The 22,122-nt window shown below is 33.5% G+C and overlaps 2 protein-coding genes across 2 annotated transcripts; one reads left to right on the forward strand and one right to left on the reverse strand.

Moving 5' to 3' along the window:
- Positions 1-3: 3 nt before the first annotated feature.
- Positions 4-15,774, forward strand: LOC130236688 (ras association domain-containing protein 6-like; the record flags this gene model as incomplete). The annotated part of the gene is given in 11 exon segments (XM_056467437.1): positions 4-24; positions 26-67; positions 306-457; positions 752-837; positions 2,506-2,699; positions 5,929-6,030; positions 6,107-6,158; positions 11,580-11,698; positions 11,783-11,880; positions 15,698-15,743; positions 15,745-15,774. Coding segments are annotated over 11 exon segments (942 nt in total), but the record flags the coding sequence as incomplete, so codon positions are not given.
- Positions 15,775-16,512: 738 nt separating this feature from the next.
- On the reverse strand, positions 16,513-19,677 carry LOC130236689 (cystatin-C-like). The gene is made up of 4 exons (XM_056467438.1): positions 19,580-19,677; positions 18,452-18,602; positions 18,265-18,366; positions 16,513-16,533 (listed from the first exon to the last, which is right to left on the reverse strand). The coding sequence occupies exons 1-4, from the start codon at positions 19,675-19,677 to the stop codon at positions 16,513-16,515; spliced, it is 372 nt and encodes a 123-aa protein (XP_056323413.1).
- Positions 19,678-22,122: the final 2,445 nt, after the last annotated feature.

A 22,122-nucleotide genomic window follows, 5' to 3' on the forward strand; every position in this document is an offset into this window, starting at 1 on the left:
TCTTTACTGAACACCTACAACTGCTTTCTTGAAAGACAATACACACCTGCAGCTCACTGTTCATGAGGTAAAATATTGCTTTTATGTCTTTATGGATAATTATATCATAATGGATTATTATGCAGTCATTGCTTTAATAAATGTGGCATAAACAATTGACAATTGTGGCAGTGTGTGATTTTGCATGCATATGTGTGGACTTGGACCCTCCAGTACTTTTGCCTAACAACAAAAAAGTATTATTCTGCCCTCTGCTGGAAATGAATGGTATTTAAGATCATTAGAACTAATGTTAATGTTTTTAGTATGCAGGAAAGGTGACATTGGAAGGCATCCTGGTCATTTATTGGGGTGTAAAGAGACCCATTCGGTTACAAATACAAGATGAGAAACAGATATTTGCAAATGAGTCTTCAATCAAATCATCAGACCCTATCAGTCCACTTGGAAGCAAAAGGTTGGTAGTGTTATTTATTTTGTTATCTCAGATTCTGTGTCTAAGATAGGTAGATAGATAGATAGATAGATAGATAGATAGATAGATAGATAGATAGATAGATAGATAGATAGATAGATAGATAGATAGATAGATAGATAGATAGATAGATAGATAGATAGATAGATAGATAGATAGATAGATAGATAGATAGATAGATAGATAGATAGATGGATGTGTGGCTTTGTTGAAGATTCTGTCTTATGGTTTCTAATATGATTATGTGTTTTGGCATTTGATCAATCGTACCATTAGGGGTATGACACGATGGGGAGAATTTGACAACCTTCACAATATTGCTGAACTGGAGGAAGCTGGATCACCTGAAAATCCTACTGAAGGTTCAGTTTCTTTAACATTATTTGATGTTCTAGTAGAATTTGGACTGTGGTACATGATTTGGACTATGGTAACACAACTGATAGAATCAATATGGTATCTCAGAAATAAATAAATAAGTAAATAAGTAAATAAATAAATAAATAATAAATAATGACATACATACATACATACATACATACATACATAGCATACATACATACATACATACATACATACATAAATAATTTTCGGTAAATTTACTCGAGCACCTGTTTCTAGTAGAAAATAAAGAAGATCTTTAGGTAAAACTGTGATTCTTGGTGAATAATAAAAAACATATAGATAAAATTAATACCCGTGATGATGTTTCCTTGAGAAGCTATAAAGGGGAATCGATCAGTCTGTGTAACAAACTGGACATTATTATTATTGTTTATTATTATTGTTATTATTATTACATTTAATCCACAGGCATTAGTGCATATATAATGGTGGAGTTAATGGGTATTAGGGATAGACTTTAAAAATTTTTACAATATTTCTGGCATTTATAATGATAACATATAATGGCAATAATAAGTCATAAGTATCCACTGACAGACCTTTTTATAAACAGTGGAGAGTTATTCAACCCTGCTCCTGAATGCCTACTTTGGAGTGGAGCTCAACAATAATCAAACACACTAAAGCCGCTTAGTGCAAGATTTCAGGATCATGTAAAACACAACCTGTGAATATAAAATAGATGTTCCAAAGCAGGTAAGAAAATTGCAGGAAATTTTGTAGGACAGTGGCACTTCAAAGTTGAAGTCCTCTGAAATATATTGTAATATTTTTTATGTTTCATTCCAACTGGATGCCGGAGGGCAGCCATGTGCATAATCTACGCATATAGATTATGAATATTCAATATACTACTGAGCACTTAGGATAAACATGATAGCAACACAGATAATGGATCAAACATTGACATAACCAAAATCATTGTGGCAATATATGAATTATTTATGTTCTTTAAGCCATGCTGGATATTGTTTAAGGATAAATTATATTTATAATGCAATCAAATTGACCTATAGTATTTATCATTGTATTGAATACTATTAAATAGTTTAATTTCTTCCTCATTCTGTGATGTAAACCATGTCTGGGTCACAAAAGTAGTTATTTCAATACCGACTGATGTCATGAAGTTAATTTAATACAGGTAATGTGAATTAAGTATTGCATGTCAGTAAATCTGTTAAACAGGCACATAAAGGCAAAAACATGTATTTCACACATGCTACTAAAGAAATCACATGCACATCTGATGGTAGAATTTAATTTATAACATTCTTACTATTAAAAGTCTATTGTTTCTGTTGTGGGGCAATGTATATAAAATACCTTCATCCTGATTGGATATTAATTCTTTTGTACCCTCATGTCTTTTAACTCATCAAGGTGCCAGCAGGCCACTGACTTGTGTTTTATGAATCACCAGTTTCACAGTTTCTTTAAAAGTCTTTTTTAATATTCTACCTAAGTATTATAAACTAACATTCTGGATGGCCTGAGGATGAACAAACTAACATATTTTCATTTTGGGTGAACTATACCCAAAATACATTTAATAAATAACTAGTTTTTCTGCATTAAAAAATTAGTTCCACATTTCATTTAACACAACCTACACTCTCTTCTAGACTACATCGTATACGAGACCACGACTTTAAGGCCATCGCGGACCACGCAAATCAATGAAGATAGTTCATATCTGATCCGCACCATGAGCGATGCCTCGCTGGTGAAAATGAGGGTGAAAAGTAAGAAGATGATTGAAAGTCAGAAGAACAGAAACCATCGCTTCTCTATCAATGGACACTTCTACAACTATAAGGTCTGTAGTTTAAGTGCAACGATCCAAACATCAAGCTTGGAGCTGTATGCATTCGATGTTGTTTATCATAACCCGTAGTGTAAAGTAACTAATTACAAATACTCAAACCATTGTAATGGAGTAGTTTTCTCAGGAATTGTAATTTACCAAGTAGTTTTAAAAATGTGTACTTTTACTTTTCCTTGAGTACTTTTTTAGTGCAGTATCTGTACTTTTACTCCACTACTTTCTTTCATCCTGCAGTCACTACTTTGATTTTTCTAATCCCCATAGACAAGGAAAAATAGTCCTGTGATTCCTGTCTAATCAAATCACACATAGAAGGCAAATTGCATCATAATGAACCACCTCAAGACATGGGCAATTTACAATTGCAGAAAATTGTTAAGAAGCATTGAAAGTGTTCAAGAAGATGTCCAAAGTCTTTATGCGCATTGACCCAGAGACTGTTTAGATGCATGTCACTGATGAGAAGATGACGGATGTTTACTGGATGATGACCGAAATGGTCTTAAACACCCAGCAGGCACAAGACATCAACATGATGTCAGATTGACGTTTTACCCACATCGTCATGGGGAGGTTGCATTTTCTTTGTAAAAGAAAATGGGGTTGACGTCAGAACTCAATGTCAGGCCAACGTCAACATCCAATGTCCAACCTAAAACCAACCAAATATCAAGGCCTAATGATGTTACAGCTTGATGTTGTGTGGACTTCACCAATATGACGTCTATCAGATGTTGGATTTTGGTTGCTATACCAGATTAATAAATGTCAGTATTTGATGTCAATATGACGTGGGTTTAAAATGTTGGCTCGACATCGGATTTTGGTCACATTCTAACAACCTAAAATCAACCAAATATCAACGTCATTTGACGTCCTTACTGGACATCAAAATAATGTTGTCCTTAGACACTGGCTAGACGTTGAATTTTGGTCACCTGACATCACAACCTAAATCTAACCTAATATTATCATCTTATGAGGTGTGCTGGGCAATAACTAGATGCACTACAGAATGTTACGTTTACACACACGTGCACAAATTATATAAATACGCATCCACTTTTACCAATGTAATACTCACTACTCTTAAGTATTTTTTACTCATACTTTAAGTCATATTTACAACAGATACTTTTACTCTACTTGCACTACATTTTTAGGCAAGTAATGGTACTTGAGTATGATTTTTCAGTACTCTTTCCACCACTGATAATAACGCATAAATAATACATGAATTCATTAATATCAAAAAAGGAATTGTGTTGGCTACAGATTTGTGCTTTAAGGATTATATGCTAAATTCAGAAACAACTAAGTGAACTGCAGCAAGTAACTTACAGTTTGTTTTGAATGTCTCTTAATGATGCATAACAAATAATTTACAAGCATAATTGTAAGCATCTCAGCTGATGGTTGAATATGTCTGTTATGTATAGTGCGGACAATGAAAGTTCCAAATGGAGCTTTATTTGAATAAGTGATGATCATGCAGGCAAGGATCAAAGAGGAGCAGACAGTACCAAAATGGGTAATCCAAAAAAGTTATCCAAGAAAACAGGTCATGGCTAGAGATGGCTGATGAAAAAAATTACGTTTTTACCGGGTGTGCAGAAGTTTCAAAACACTACTCCTACGTGTTTCGAAACAACCATGTCACTTGACTAAAGCAATTCAAATAATTAAGACCATTTCACAAGCACTTCCACCCGGGACCTGGCAAATCTCACATAAAATTGCACATAAAAAAAAATCACTCGCACTCGTACTAGTGGACAATGTGCAGGCATATTCCGTAAGTCAATATTGCGTAAGTCAGGTACACTACCCACACCACTTGTTCATTTAACGTGAATTTTAATTACTGACTGTGCTTAATACTTTCTTTGCTGAAGTGGTCTCAGAGTAATACCTCAAGATGACTTCCAGGTGTAACAGTAGAGATGGGTTTCTAAATGCTTCAAAGCCTCGACACATTTTTCTTGATTGTTTCAGTATTTCACAAAGCCTCAAGCTATGGTCCACACTGGGCTTTGTGTGTACGAAATTTTGTCATATGGCACTGCGAAAAGGGGCGGGATTAAACAAGATGATTAGACATTAAAAAAAGCGAGCTCCATGTTTTAAATTTCTGTCCAGAGAGGTCATGTTTTGATCCTCGATGTGTCTCACACAGTCAAGTGATGCAATTTCGCAGGTCAGAGTTCACAAAGCTTGAACTTTGCACCGCAGCAACCTGCGAAACTTGACGCATGACTTTGCGTTTCTGGTCTGACGCATTCGCGTGCATATGAATGGAAGTCTATGGGAAGAAAAGTCAAGTGTGACCGCAGCTTTACTCTGCCCACCGTCAGTCGTGGCAGGCAACAAGCAATTTATAATCCAGTCTAAATTGGTGTCAGCTGTAGTGTGTAATCAATGTCCATGTTGATGCAAAACATGATGGAGGTTGTAGTCTGGGTGAATAGCAAACTTGATAGTCCCACAAGTCCCACTGATAGTCATGACAATGTATATCACAATGTACAATTGTTTAACATATGCAAATAAAGTTTAAAATCTATCAATTTAATTGGCTTTGAAACAAACAAAGTGTTTATAGTGGCGATACTATTAAATTTCATATACAGTACTTTTATTAGACATAAATAAAGACTTTTTGCCCCAAATGCCTAACATGGGTTAGTCCAACATGGCAAAATGAATGATAGTTAATGAAAAAAATAAACATATTTTATTTAAATTATCTTATGGTAATATGATCAATTCTGGTGACTCTTAAAAAAGTAATATGCAGATCTTTTTTTTTCTTTATTGAAATTATTGAAATACTGAATTCACCTATAATACAAATATCTATATTTATAAAATATAAAATATAACTGAACAAACTGTATTAAAGTAAAAAAAAAATAAAAACATTTGGGAGTAAATAAAACACAAATAAATAAATTCCCCCAAATGCCTACTATTACTTGCTTTCTTCTGTATAATAAAAAAAAGGAAAAATGTTTTTTTTTTAAATGTCTGGAACACACTATTTTTCAACATTTTTTTCATGACTTTGTTATTGTTTAATTTATATATATATATATATATATATATATATATATATATATATATATATATATATATATCTATATATATATATATATATATATATATATATATTATATAGATATATATATATATAATTCTCTGAGTCATTTTGTTATTGCAGACATCTGTTTTCACACCATCATTTGGAGCAACCACAAATGTGCACATTAACAGCAGGATGACGACACAAGAGGTCATTACACAACTGCTACACAAATTTAAAGTAGGTACAGTTATTATTACTGAAGGTTTGATACATAAGAACCACAGGGTTTACAGTTACATTTTTTTTAATGCAGGTAGAAAACAGTCCAAATGAATTTTCCCTCTACTGCATTCATCAAACTGGAGGTATGTAGAACCATCCTTTTATTCCAAATCATACAGAAGTTGAAAAAATCTTAATCATTGACACCACCCATTTTAAGACCAAACCAGAAAATATACAAAGCAATATACATATTTGCTTTTATATTTTGTGCTGTGTATAATGCTGTGTTCTTGGCTAAATCCTCTACTTTTATGTGAGTACATGTGATGGTATTTGTATCAGTTGATATACAGATATAAAATATTTAAATTCCTCCATCAAACTGAAACAAAAATGTACTACAAAGAGACACATTCAAGATTCCTGAATTAAATTATAATGTGTAAAAAAAATATTTAGGCTTGATCATTTCTATGTTTGTATTTTGTGATATTATATCATGTATTTAGTTTGTTTAGATGTTTCTGGTCTGTGTTACATCCATGTTTCAGTTGCAATGGAAGTCATAGGGAAGCATATAGACTCATCTTTTTCAATGGTCTCAGTCCAGTTGTGTGGTGCACACCAAGATTCAGATGATAGTGTTCACAGTGTTATTTAAATGAACCACACTGACATTGTTGACATTTAAAGTGATCAAGAATTGGGAAACCAAAATTCTTATCTTATTAATATCTTTTGATTTATTAGAGGTATCAAAATAGTTATATAGGTACTATCAGGGGCGTCGCTAGACCCAATTCACTGGGGCACGTGCCCAGTAAAAATCTCCAGTGCCCCAGTAAATGCTTTGAGATAAGATTTACTTCATATGCAAGTGTATTTATTAAGAGTGGTAATTCCGAAATAAAGACGTTACTCTCTAAGTGCAACCGAACCAACGCTGGTGAAAGCAATGTGTTTAACCAAAAAGCAATCTGACGCATCTCCGCGTGTGCGCAAAGAACAGGCGCGCCTCTTGCAGGCGCTGCTCTGAGAGTCCCGAGTAGTCCCGGTAGTAAACATGCGCGCCAAAAAAGACGGCTACCTGCTTGTTACGCGCCGCTCATGCATTGTAAAACCAGCATAACAGCTTTATTTGTGTTGCAAGTGGACAAAACTAAAGTTTAAACAATATGATGGTGATATTACTAAGCATGCCTCCTGATAGATTTTTTTGTATGAAGCAAAAAGGAGGAATGAGGAGTCAGGGAGGTAAAGACTTTATAAACCTAATTACGCTGCACTTTTCTCCTTCTCCCTCGCGCTGAGTTCAGGTGACTGAGTGTTGTGAAGTAGTTAAACTCTCCTCAGTTTAATGTACAGTGTCAAACTTTCACAGGAATATCAGTATATTAATATAGGCTTTGCTAAAAGGCTGGTCAAATGTCTTTTTTTACAGAAGCTAACAGACGCGCATGCTGCGACCACGGTGATGAGTCAACAATCGCATATTTTGACTTATTTAAAGTAGGCTATAGGCTTTAGCATACAGTAATTTTGTGTAAAGACATTTATAAAAATATGTAGCTAATATATCACAGGGGTTTTGTTGTAGCAGCGATTACGGGAGCATTAATTAAATCCTTTTTTCCCGTGGAGCGAAACAAACACTGCACAGTGTAGCGGATGGAGACGCACAAAAATATATATTAATTCTATATATTTTCGTCGGAAGAAAAATATTCTTTGAACGAATTTTGTTTTGTACAATTTGTATCTTAGTTTTTGTGGGTCAGTTATTTACAAAATAAACAAGAATAACTAATAAACTGAAGTGAAGCGATGTGCCTCAGGGTCCGCTATATGCCGCGGCCAAAACACAAACTGGTCTGTTAAATACAATCGTAATATAAATAAAATAAAAGTGAAATATTCAGTTTGGAATATTGAATCTTTGTTAACTGCATGATCTGAAATAAAATAGCAGCCTATATTATCACTCTTTATGACAAACATCCATTGATGAATAAGTTTCGCTTTAGTTTAATCAAAGCGTTTAAACTATTTGATATTTTAGGCAAAGTGGTCTGCATAACCAATGATTGAACTTATCCACCTGCGACCCACCCATAATTAAACATCATGTAGGCGAGCTGGCTTTTTGATTACCTGAACCGTGTATTAACTGCTGCACCAGCATAACCCGAGATCTGCGTATTAATAGCAGCACCAGCAGATATAAGAGAGTTTGTTTCATAACAGCATTTTATGCTTCTTCAATACCCAATATTAAGAGAGTGACTCCATAAGGTACATAACCTGCGCACACTTGATTATTACTTTAATGTGTAAAGTCATGGACGCATCTCACAGCGCAAAGCATAACTTGTCCTTTAAATGTCCATGCTTAATATGTCATTGATGAGGTCTATCTATTGAAAGGGTTACAATATAGGCTATATATGCGCTACATAGCAGGGACGTTATATATATTGGCTACATTTTTTATACACTTCTTTACAAAATTATTATATGCTATAGCCTATATCCTACTTTAAATAAGTCAAAATATATGCGATTGTTGACTCATCACCGTGGTCACAGCTTGTGCGTCTGTTAGCTTCTGTAAAAAAAGACATTTGACCAGCCTTTTAGCAAAGCCTATATTAATATACTGATATTCCTGTGCGATTTTATATATATATATATATATATATATATATATATATATATATATATAATATATATTAATATATAATATATATATATTTATTTATTATTTATTTATTTATTTTTTTTTTTTTTTTTTGAGGGGGTGGGGGGGGGGCACGTGCCCCAGTAGAGCTTTATGTCTAGCAACGCCCCTGGGTACTATTAAAAAAACTGTAAAAACTGTAATATTTAAAGCTGCCATAGAGTGCATTGATTCAATATGTTAAAATATCTAAAGAAAGTATATGTCATGTGGCGTAGGAATGTTCCAGAAACATTTGCTCATTTATAATCACAAATATTTCCCCTAATATTAAAATATCAGTTTTGACCATATCCAGGACCTCAAATGGTTCATATCTTACTTGAAGGGAGAGTTACTATGTTACCCATGACATGTGGAGTCCCACAAGGTTCAATTCTGGCACCCTTCTGGCAAGTAATGAGAAAGAACCAAATCTCCTACCACAGCTTTACTGATGACGCTCAGATCTACTTCACCTTATAGCCTAATAATTACAACCCCATTGACACTCTCTGCTAATTCATTGATAAAAAAGACAGTTGGATGTGCTAAAACTTTCTTCAGTTAAACAAAGACAAAACTGAAGTCATTGCATTGAACGTCCGAGTCAGTGTTTTGTTCTGATTGGCCTGTTTTGTACTGGGATTTTACACTCACAGGATTAACATGAGAATGAGGAAACAATGGTGTTTAAGGTTCATGGTATAGCATTTATGTATTGAACTCTAATTATTCAGCCATTCAGGTTTCTGTTCTGTAACACCTTTAAGGCCAATCTGAAAGAAAATGCCTTGCCTCTGCCTAAGATTGATGCTGGTTTTCTACTCCATAGCCTATTTAGCCTGGCCAAAGTGATAGTTCACCCAATTATGGTCATTTCCTCAACATTTTCGCAGACTCAAGTGGTTCTAAAGTTTAATTAATTACTTTTACTGTTAAACACGAGATGTTCTTAAGAGTTTTGGAAACCAGCAGCAGGCATTGACATGCATAGTAGGTACAAGTAATATTATAAAATACTCAATCAATTAATGTCAATCAGGGGTGGAGTGGGACTCATTTTCAGCCCTGGAGTTTTATGCCTTAGACCGGCCCCACTTCAGTTCATGACTGACTGTATTAAAATAATGTCATTTCCAATTCAGTACTTCACAGGTGAAGATTTATCTGAACAGTAACATGATGTAATGTTCAACAGTATCAGAATCTATTTTCTTTAAGAATTAGTGCTCATAAATATACACCCCCTCCCCCCAAAAAAAATCGAATAATATAAAATAATAAAAACAAAAAAAAACAAAAAAAAAACAAACAAAAAAAAAATAATACTATATATATATATATATATATATATATATATATATATATATATATATATATATATATATATATATACATACATACATAAAATAAATATTAAAATGAAATGTATTGAATTTTCTAATGACACCATCACAAGGGAAACAGCTGCTGTATAACTTCAAATATTTTTCAGAAATATGAGAACATTAAATGGTAGCTAAATCTTCAACACTATTCTTTTAAACATCACAATGTCCTTTTCTGCAATATCTGAATATATATTCTATTCTCAGAAATCCAGTCCAGTCAATAAAGAATAAAACAAGTACTGCACTGTTAGCTGCAGACTTTTTAACCACAGTATTGCTTTCTAACGATGGATTAATATTTTTCTCCCTTTTCAGTTTTCTGATCAAGTTAAGTCAGATTTATCAATGTAGTGAATAATCTAATGTCATTAATTGTCTCACATTTTTTGTTGAGCAGGTGTAATATTCATTCATAATAATATTAATATGAATTATTCGAATTAATATATTCACTCAATGACAATTCTACCTGCCCATTCTAGTGTGTTGGGCTCATGACTAGTGCTTAGTAACATTATGGGGCTTGGCTCTTCACTGTTAGAAGAAAACTGGACTAGAGGCTGCTGCTGAAGAGCTACAGTATAAGAAAAAGTTCGATACATAAACAGTGGTTTTCAGACATTGTTGTTTGCACTGCTCCTAACTAGTTTAATGTTAACTGACCGTCTGTATGTGTTACTGCCACTGGTTTTAGCAAAAAATGTAATCAGCTTTTTTATTTCTGGCCTTTTCAGTGCCACCTTTGCGCTTTTTATTATCAACCGGCGCTCGCGGCCAAAAAAACGAACCAACCCACCGGGAATACTCCCAGTCCTCCTGATTAGCCAATCTGGGCCTGATGTCAATTGATTTTTTTCAACTTTCTTCAGTATATTTTCATTTGTGTTCAAAAAGAAGCAACAAACTCAAATGGATTTGGAACAAGTGGGCAATCGTTTACGGTCACAATAACAACAGTTTACAATCAGCCTATTTAAACATGAGCAGGGTCAAAAACTGACAGGAGATTACTCTAGTCAATTACTTCTAAATTAAGATGTTTGTTGTTGATGCAAAAATCTTGATGAGCATAAGATTCCTGCAAAGACCGAAGAGTCTTTGCATTGATTTTGTCGGTTAGACTGAACATCATTCGGATCACCTACTTAGACCTACACCTTCTCTACACCAGATACTCATTGTGTCTCATTGACACTCAAGATGTTTAGCCAGAAAACTGGTCACCCTGGCTGAGTTTGGTTCATTCCGCTGTGGCGATTTCCTGATAAATAAGGGACTAAGCCTAAAGAAAACAAATAAATGAATTTATGAAAGTTTATGACCCCTTTAATGGAACCACAAGCTGTGAACACCAAGTGTATCAGGACTAAATGTACAAGTCAGGTGAAGCAAACTACAAATGTGAACACACCCAAAGACACATTTCTGATCATTATATCAATCTTTCCTAGAGAAGCGAAGGTTGAGCAGTTCAGACCTGCCCTTGTGGGAGCGTGTTCTCCAAGGACCATCAAACATCATTATGAGGATGTTCCTTATGGATGCAGACGAAGAGGAAATTAGTCTTGATGTAAGTCTAGCTCTTCGGGTATTACAGAAAGTGATTTCTATTCAAATAAGTGAAACTAACAGGCCATTTGCATTGATTTAACAGGTAGCTCAGTACCTCAATTTAGAAATGCCCATTTTGAAGGTTATCCTGCAGAAACTAGAAGAGCAAGAGAATCTAGAGATACAAAGGATAATAGCAAAGTAAGTCAAGGGCTGTGTGTGTGTTATACTTGTTGTCTTCTTACAACTTTCACTGTTATTTACTTTTAAACAAGAATAAGCATCTTGAAAGTGTGGTGAAGCCTATTAGTATGAAGTTAGAGTGAGCCAATAAATCAAGTTATTACAACAAAAATATTCCTGCAAGACATGACATACCAGTAATATTACACAAGCAAATCCAACATTGATTTCTGTTCACTTGCTTTTAACTAAACGATTCTTCTGTTGTTTTGAACAAATCATTTGAATTAATGATTCAGTGATTCACTCCCAAAAATGAAAATATCTTCACTATTTTCTCACACTCAAGTGGTTTTAGGCTTTTATTAGTTTATTTTTTTCTCTTGAACACAAACCAATATTTTCTGATGAATGTTGAAAACCAGAAACAATTGACATCCAATGTAGGAACAAAAAATACTATGCAAGTCAATGTCTTCTGCGTTCCAACATTCTTCGGTATATGTTCCTTGTGTGTACAACAGAATCCAGAAACTCAAATGGGTTTGGAAGAAGTTGAGGATGAGTTAACAATGAAATATTTTTCATTTAATTGTGTGAATTATCCCTTTAAGACTTGTCTCTACATAAGATGGATGCGTGTCTTCATGATCCAAACCAATTCGATTATGATTCTGGGAGTCATGATCCGATTCCAAAATTATTCTAACACACGTTTTTCCCTTTTTTTTAACTCAGCTGTGCAAAGACATTGTTAAAAAGTTACATTCAACCAGAATTAGAGTTTCTATGAGTTTGTTTATGATTAGATTATATGTATGAAAGTTCTGCATTTTAAATGTTTTAAAATGTTTTGAGATTTAAAAATTTTATTGGGTGATTTATTTATGTATTCATGATGAATATCAATATTTATTTATATATGATCCGATCACTCAACTTAGATGGCCGGCCAGCCCTAGGAAGAGTCCTGGTGGTTCTAAACATCTTCCACTTATGAATGAAGGAGGCCACTGTGCTCATTGAAACTTTCAGGGCAGCAGAAGTTTTTCTGTAACCTTCCACAGCCTTGTGCCTCGAGACATTCTGTCTCGGAGGTCTTCAGACAATTCCTTTGTCTTCATGCTTGTTTTGTGCTTTGACATGCACTATCAACCCTGGGACCTTATATAGACAGGTGTATGCCTTTTCAAATCATGTCCAATCAGCTGAATTTACCACAAGTGAACTCCAATAAGCTGCTGAAACATCCCAAGAATGATCAGTGGAAACAGAATGTACCTGAGCTTAATTTAAAACTTCACGGCAAAGGATGTGAATACTTATGTACATGTGATTTTTCAGTTTTTTTTTTTTTTTTAATAATTTTTTTTTTTTTTCACATTGTCATAATGGGGTTTTGTGTGTAGAATTTTCAGGAGATAAATTAATTTAATCAATTTTGGAATAAGGCTGTAACAAAAAATGTGGAAAAAGTAAAGCGCTATGAATACTTTACGGATGTACTGTAGCCTGAAAACAGCAGCACAGAATGCTTCATGCATTTGCAGCACTTTTACTTTTATTTACAGTCTGCGTTTGCAGGACACAAGCTGTGAGTGACTCCATTATAATCAGTGTCCTTGCATCACATTAAGGCCGCACTGGCCACACTTCCTTTAGTTATTCTATACATAGTTAAGAATTGATTCTGAATCACTAGAGAAATAATTGCTGTCACGGTCACCAAGTTGAGTGCCCACCAGTCACACTTGAGTGCACTCTGTACATCACATCTGCTGCTGAACCAGACTACACATCCCATAATTCTCAGCATCTCACACCTGAAGTTCATGAACATTATGTGATGGGTAGTCTGGTTCAGAGGAAAGATGTGATGTGTAAGTGCACTCTAGCGGCCTTGAAATGGCTCACCTTTATTAGGCTTGCGTTTCCACTGCCAAAAGGGTTGCCAATGGTATGACAGAAAGTTTCAGTAGACGTCATTCATGCTCGAGCAGATGACTACAGTAAAGCTGTATGGGTCATTCACATATCATATGAGAAGCACTTCTCACAAAACAGATGCTTTATACACATAAATACTTTTATATAAATGTTCAGTACTAACCTTTCAATGAACATGATTGATTATAACAGCAGATTAATGATTAATGTGCGAAATAGCCTACTGCAACATCTGCAAATATCTAAAATAAATAAATGCAACATATATGAACACATACAGCCCTTACAGTCTCCGATTTGTTACCAATTACAGAAAAACTACACACAACATACATTTAGTCCTTATTTGGGTTCAAAAAACAACATGCAACATACTGTAGTACACAGTCAGTATCTTTAATTTTCACCAGCACATATAACCTCTTGTTAGCAAGTAATTCCATCATTCGAGTTCACAATAGTCCAAAAGGCGATGATAATAATTAAACATGGCAGTTTGTTCATGTTTTTGGTTGCCGAAACAATAATTTGCTCCTTTGTTTGTCAGGCTTCTACTTTGTTTTTTTGCATGTCACTGTCGCGTTTGTCCATTTCTGAGATGATCGTGTGTCAGAAGCACTTCAATAACCACGTGCACGTTATTATCATCAGCTCAAGAAGTTTGTTTTTTCAAATATAGACGCATGATGAGCGCAAGTGAGAAATCGAAATGGCTCTCAATTTAGACGGCCTTGCAAACAACTATGGGGCACAGGGTAGATTCTGCTCTTCTTCTTGGCTTTGTCAAGCTCATTCAAGATGATGACAAGGTTTGTTTAAGCTCGGGTCGACCATGGCTCATTTTTATATGTAAATATTATTATGGTGTGATGTCTCGGCTGTGTAATTAAAAATGGCGGTTCCTTTGTTTTTATTCTTGTGCTTGTCCACGAGCTAGTGACGTATCTCTGTAAACCAATAGCGTTCAGCTGCGCGTTTTCCTCCACCTTTTGGTACCCTTTTGTTGTGCTAGGTACCCTTCTGAAAAGGTACGCAAAACGTGGTAAGGTACGGTTCGCCTTTAGGTACCTTTTGACAGTGGAAATGGCCATAAAAACATACCGAAGCGTACCGTAGCACTCAGAAACAGACATAGTGTGTCTGGTAGGCACTCAACATGGTGACCATGACAATTGTGATGCATCAATGATTTTTTTTCTCCTCCACCCCTACCACCTACTGGTGGTTTTAGTGTCATGACAGGTCTAAACCAGCCACAGTTCCAACACAAAAACACTCTCAGCAAAATACTGTTTTCTAAAAATAATATTGTAATATTGTAATGTGTTAATGACATTTAGCCTCAATTATTAGCTTGTTTTAGTCAATAAACTTGAACATTCCCCAATAAGTGCCCCCAATAATTTTAGCTATATATAATTGCAAACCAGCAGTAATTAACATAAAGCTAGTTGTTCAGTTAACTTACACGACAAATCAAAGAAATAATACATGGTTTATCAAACTGTAAATAATGGTTAACATGACTTACTATGTGTTCAGTTAATCATGAATTATGTGTTTGCTCATGCTTAACTGATGCATAATTTTGAACAAGTTAATCAGGATTTGCAAGTTTAACTGAGCTTAGCTAATGCATAATTTGGGACCCTTAAATGTTTAGTTTAAACATTAATTACTAGTGCTTTGTTTTTTAACTAATGCTCAATTGTGAGCAAATTAACCATTACTTAATGATTAACTAATGCATTATTTTGAATACTAAGTGTTAAATTTTTTGTTAATCCCACACATCTCTAGTCCACAGCACTTGAAAATTGCTTTGTAGCAATTACTGCATTTTTGTCTTTTTTTCCATAAAGACTTTATAACGCATTTTATCACACAGATACCAGAAGGAACGGGGTCTCTTGTTGCAGTGCTTGAGGAAAAGATGACGGTTTAAAAACTGAGACGACTGTATAAAGAAAGTTTTGGCAGTGGGAAATAATTTTTCCATGTGAGGTCAACCAACAAACGAGAAACAGGGTAAAAAAGAATACTGTCTTCAAACTTGAAATGAGGATTGTGAAATGTTTAAAAGTGCATGCAGGACATAGATTTACACAATTATGTTTGTGGTGTGAGTGTAAATAATGTAAAATAGATTTCGCATAATGGAAACTGTAATTACACTATTTATCATGTGAGAGACCAATAAAATGCTGGTATTTGATTTGCAGTTTATTTGTGAAATAACTACTGTAGTGTTCTGTTGCTGTATTTGATCTGTGGTTTGAGGAAAAAAAATCCATTAGGCTTACTGTAGCTTTCTGGAAAAATGTCTGTCAGTTTATCTTGGCAAAATGCAGCACATAAAATCACTTATCATTAGGTCATTATGTAACTTGTTTTTAATAGTCTAGAATACTGATGTCACTTTATGAATCTGAAGATATTTTATTAAAAAAAAAAGATAAAAGTTGGATCTTAACAAAATATAAAATTGCTTTTAAAGGGAGATTAATTTAATCCATGTTGTATGATTTTACAAAAAATATACAGAAGCTACTGAATAGATCACAAAAATTCTAACAAAACAATGGGCCATCAATATCCAAAAGTGCAAAACCGTAGCAATGTGTTGTCCAAGTGAAATTCAAGAGGATCTTTTGCAGATAATTTGTGCACGACATAATCATCATTCATTGGGTCAGGCTGACCTCAAAACCTGCATGTCAGTTGCTAGAAAAAAAAAATGAAGAAATAAATATTCTGTTAAATTACAATGATCATTTAAAAATGCAATACATACATAGAAAAACAACCAAATTAAATGCTATTGTGAAAATAATACCATTTTGACATGATTGCTCCATCATCATTTCCTGTAAAAGTCATATATAAAGATGATCTACTTAATAATTTTTTTCCGGCTATATATTTAAGTTGTTTTAAAAACTTTGTAAAACACTTATTCCTGTCCTAGAACAGTTTTGAAAACATTTTGATCCTCTTTGCTAGTGTTGACTGCTAATTATATATATAATATATAAATAATATAACCTAATATATATTACCCCCTGTTTATTTTTCCCCTAATTTCTGTTTAGCGGAGAGATTTTTTCAACACATTTCCTAAACATAATAGTTTTATAACTTATTTATTGTATCTTTGCCATGATGACAGTAAACAATATTTTAATAGATATTTTTCAAGACACTTCTATACAGCTTAAAGTGACATTTAAAGGCTTATCTAGGTTAATAGGATAACTAGGTTAGGTTAGAGTATTAGGCAAGTCTATAATGGTGGTTTGTTTGGTAGACTTTGGGAAAAAATAAAGCGTAATGGGGCTAATAATTTTGACCTTACATGGCAAAAATCAATATTCATACATAAAAAATATGTATAATAATAATAAGTAAAAACAATAAATAATAAAATTATAACTTTTATATTTTAAATTAGGAAGAAATGTTAAACAGTTACAAATAAACCACGTTTTCATCTTTGACACATAAGCAGATTTGTACGGATACAAAGAAACACAAACAAACAGTTGATAAATCTGTATTAAATCATATGAATTCCATTTTTTTTTTTACATTTAAATCTCATAAATTAACTAGAAAAGTAAAGTTGTTAGGTGGTTGCTAAGGGGTTGCCAGGCAATACTAGGGGTTCTGAGTGGTCACTAAGGCATTGCTAAGGCGTAGCTAGGTGGTTGCTAGGGTGTTGCTTGGCGGTTTCTAAGGTGTTTTGAGTGGTTGCTAAGCAGTTGCTAACATAAGTTAGTATGTTTCTATTTTGAATAGCATTATGCTAGCATGTTTCTAGCATAAATTAGCATGTTGTTGGCATGGTTCTAGAATAAATTAGAATGTTGCTTGCATGTTTTTAGCATAAACTAGCATTTTGTTAACATGAATTTAGCATTAATTAGCATATTGCTAGTATGTTTAGTATGTCATTAGTATGTTTCTAGTATGGATTAGTATGTTAGTATGCTTGTTAGTATGTTCCTAGTATGGATTGGAATGTCATTAGTATGTTTTTTAGTATAAATTAGTATATTGTTTGTATGAATTGGTATCTTGTTAGTATGTTCAATGTAAAGTCAATGGGAGTTTTTAACAATGGAAGTATACGGGACAGTTGATAGGGTGCCGTAAATGGTTGCCAGGGTGTGGCTAGTAGTTGAAAGGTGGTCAGTAATTGGCAGATTGGTAGTCTGAGTTAAATGAGCCCAACTTTAAGTTTGTATGACATTCTGGCACAAAGTTATGAGGTCACGAAGTTTGACTCAATGTTAAGTCAATGGGACTTGTCAATGAACAGTCTAGTAGGAGATGCATATAGAAATTAGTCTTAGAAGAAGAAGAATATTAAGTTTATGTAGTATTCTATTACTTTATCAAGCCACCATAATAATTTTAAATAATAATAATAATAATAATAACAGATAAATATACCTTTTTTGCCATGAGACAAGACTCAATGTTTACACCTTCCAATTTGTGGCATTTCGTCTTTCCAATAATGGCCTCTATTTTGAAGTTTACCCTGTTTGTCACCTGTACAGAAAGATTCATGATTAGTTAATGTGATCAAGATACATTTAAATTACACATGAATTGCAAGAACCTGTGAAAGCTGTACCTGAGTGCGAGCTGATGTGACATTAATGAGTTTGAAGTATTTCTTTGCTTTGGACTCGCTGTTGAATTGCTCTACAGCTTCTTTTGCAGCTTTTTGAACTTCTTCTCTGTCCGGATTGGCATCAATCCATCCCCAAGCAGCTCCACCTTTCCTGAGAGACACCAACACAGAATGTTAATCACAGGATATAAATACACTCATGTGTAACAAATTCATGACATGAATCAGCAATGGGTTCATAAAAAAAAAGTGTTCTTCAAATTATGTACATGTTTAATGAGTTAGCTTTTTTTTCAATAATTGCCATGTTTAAGCACAGTTTACTCTACTACACTACATAAAGATGCACACATATTTCAAGAATGAAGATGACAAAAACAACATAATAATTAACAAAAAGTTAATGAAAAAATAATTATATGGTAAAAAAACATGTTAAAATCATTATTTAAATATTTACCTAGTTGTCAAGAAAATAATTATAATTTTCATTTAAATTAACGTGATGTACTAACATGACTTTAATTAAAATCAATAAAATAAACATTATAAACATAACTCGTTGCAATGTTTAATTCTAGTTACTAACATAACTAGAATTACAATCAATAAAATAATGAAAACTAGTTATAGAGCCGTATAAAAACAACAAAACGATTAAAAAAGCAAACATATATCTCAAAGCAAAATCAACTAAACCATATTGTTAAACATAAGAAATGGTTAAACAAATGTTTTTAAATAAAATAAACGTTAACCCTACAAAAATTACTTCAACGTGATGTACAGTAAGATAACTTATTATAAGTACTAAATTATACTAAAGTAAACTAAATAATAACATATCCTATTAATAACGCAGCCTATAAATTAAAATAAATAAATAAAAATGAAAAGAAATAGTATGAAAAAATCTGACACGAGCTAAATTTTTTTAATAAATATTAATACTAAACTATATATAAATTTAAAATATAAAAGTAACTTATGGTAATATCAATTGATATATTGTACAATAGCTGGCGCAAACATCGACGCAACTCTTCATATCCTACTGAAAACAAATTCAGAATAAGACATTTTATAAATAGCCTAATAAAACATATGACCCATAATGTTAGCACTTACTTGCTACAATTACCGCCCTTCCAGCCTAGAGGCTGGTCAGCTCCGCTCAAGTGAAACATAGACAGAAAAGACACCAAGACAAGCAGGCAGATGTCCATGTCTCCAACTGTGTGCGTCCGGCAGAATGAGGCTCACTGTAAATGTGGAGCCGCTTTTAGAAACACAGTCCCGGAGATCCTGACGCATCCCGCGGCCTCCAATACTCCCCTCCCCCGGGCGGAGCTCCGTCAACGCCCAAACAGTGTGAATCCACACAGACGGTGAGTCAGGGGGAAAAACATACAGCCCACAGTAGAGTCAAGTGTGTGAAAGTATGTGACCTGTGACGGAGAACTATAAAGAAGGGGTAATCTGCTTTAATAATGTAAGCCGCCGGCCTTCTGTCAGACTGACTTTCTATAGAATACTTCCTGTTACTTACAAGTGAAGATTAATTTAACAACGCTTGACGGAGAACTAACGTCACTGCTTATTTATCACTACTGCATAATGTATTTAAATTACGTTATTTATAAGTTGTTAAACTAAGTCGATTGTGTTTCTGACTTAATTTGTTTATGTTATACAAACTGTTTGAAGTCAGTTTGCAATGCAATTTAAGCTAAAATGACTAATGAGGTTAATTTGATGCAACATAAAAAATAATTATATCCTGTTATTTTTTGTGTATCATGTTATGTTTATTTTTAAAATACATTCAAAATTACATTATTTTAGTTTATTGAGTCTGTTGATGAATAACATTACAAAGTAGAAGTTTTTTCAAGTGTGCTAATAGAGTATACTTTTAAACTATATTTAAGTTTTATATTTGCACTGTAAAGAGGTAAGGTTCCACACAAATTATGAATGCTGTCTCGATTAAGTTAACTTAACAAATTGAAGTGGATTGAACATAAAACAATTGTTGTCCCCAAAAAAAGGAGTCTCAAGGCATTGTGTTATTTCAGATCATTTTAACCAAATAGTTTGAACAAGCAGCAAAAGTATTTTTTGAGTGTAATAGTAAGTATATGTATTCAAATGTAATCATCCGTAAAATGGAGAACATATTTAGTATAAATAAAATGTGGGTAAACGTGAACGTTTTGGTATATTTTGAGTATAATAAATTCTACTATTTAAGCACTATTTAAAGTTGATGTGGATTTAGCTGGTTTTGACACCAAAGAAAATCTACTTTGTTAAAAACTTAATGTCTAAAGTGACATTTATAAAAAAAAAAAAAGGTATTTTATTCATTAGCTTATAACTTTATCATTCCATATAAAATGAAACTTCTGAACTTAATTATAGGAGCCTGATAATAAATGTTTATTTACAAGAAAGAGGTCTTATATATATAGTAAACTTGCCAACTGCCAACTCACCCAGCCGTGACTCAAACCAGCGACCTTCTTGCTGTGAGGCGACAGTGCTAACCACTGAGCCACCGTGTTGCCCTCCTGATTTTACACAACTATATGTATAGTTTTAGGACTTAAAGGGTTCCATTTCAGCTGATGATGATTCCATTATTGTCATCATCAGAGCAAACTTCCCCAAGTAGTCCCATTCTCTTAATACATCAGTCATCTCAATTTAATTATATTCAAATGACATAATAACTGAAAAATATATATTAGACACAAATATAAAATTATAAATGTTTTATTATATTATGTTTTATTAATAATTAAATACATAATAATGTTGCTTACAAACCAAATGCTTTAATGACTATTTTAACACTTAAAATTTTTTTGTTTTGTCCTAGAACACACTTTAAAGCTTGTTTTGGTGGTGCCTCAGTCATTTGTTCTAGTGACGTCTAAATACCTCTCACCAAGGCCACGTTTAAAGACAATCTAGAACGTGTGCGACAAAAATCACACCCTCACTGCATAACAAAAGCACAGGACAAACAAACAGGCCATAGTCACATAAAGACTCTGCTGACAGAGCACAGCAAATGAGAGCTGAACAGAAAAGGAAAAATACTCATTACATTCCAGTCTGTATGTTAATAAATGAAGAGTTCCGTCTGAAATTTCCATAGAAAATGAGCATTATTTTCAGCCTCCTTTGTTTATGTTGAGTTATTTCACTTTGAAAACCATCAAAAACACTTATTCTTTGCCATAAAAGTGGAATTACTAAACCTAAATACTGGAGCCTGATAAAAGTCCTCATTTTAGATGAAAATTTCAGATGGCATTTAGAGGGCTTTGCATCTGAACTCTTCATATACATTTTGTGTTCAGATAAGCTGCACTGTTTTTGTGACAGTTTGGTCATTTCATCTACCATTAGGTCATGTCTGTGTGTGGTTTCATTTTAGACCACTAATGCCATCTTAGCTTTTGTAATTACATTGCGTGTTGAACTAAAGTATAATATACAGTATAAATTTACTCAGAATGGTTTGCATTGCTTGATAAGTATACAATGATTACTTAAAAAAAGAAGAAGGTGGTTGTTTGTCAAGTGTTTACATTGTTATGGAAATCAGTGTTAATCATCCTCTAAGATCACTTTTATTGTCATGATGATTACAGTCATTT

Source organism: Danio aesculapii, chromosome 10, assembly GCF_903798145.1.
Source record: "Danio aesculapii chromosome 10, fDanAes4.1, whole genome shotgun sequence".
Lineage (NCBI taxonomy): Eukaryota > Metazoa > Chordata > Actinopteri > Cypriniformes > Danionidae > Danio > Danio aesculapii.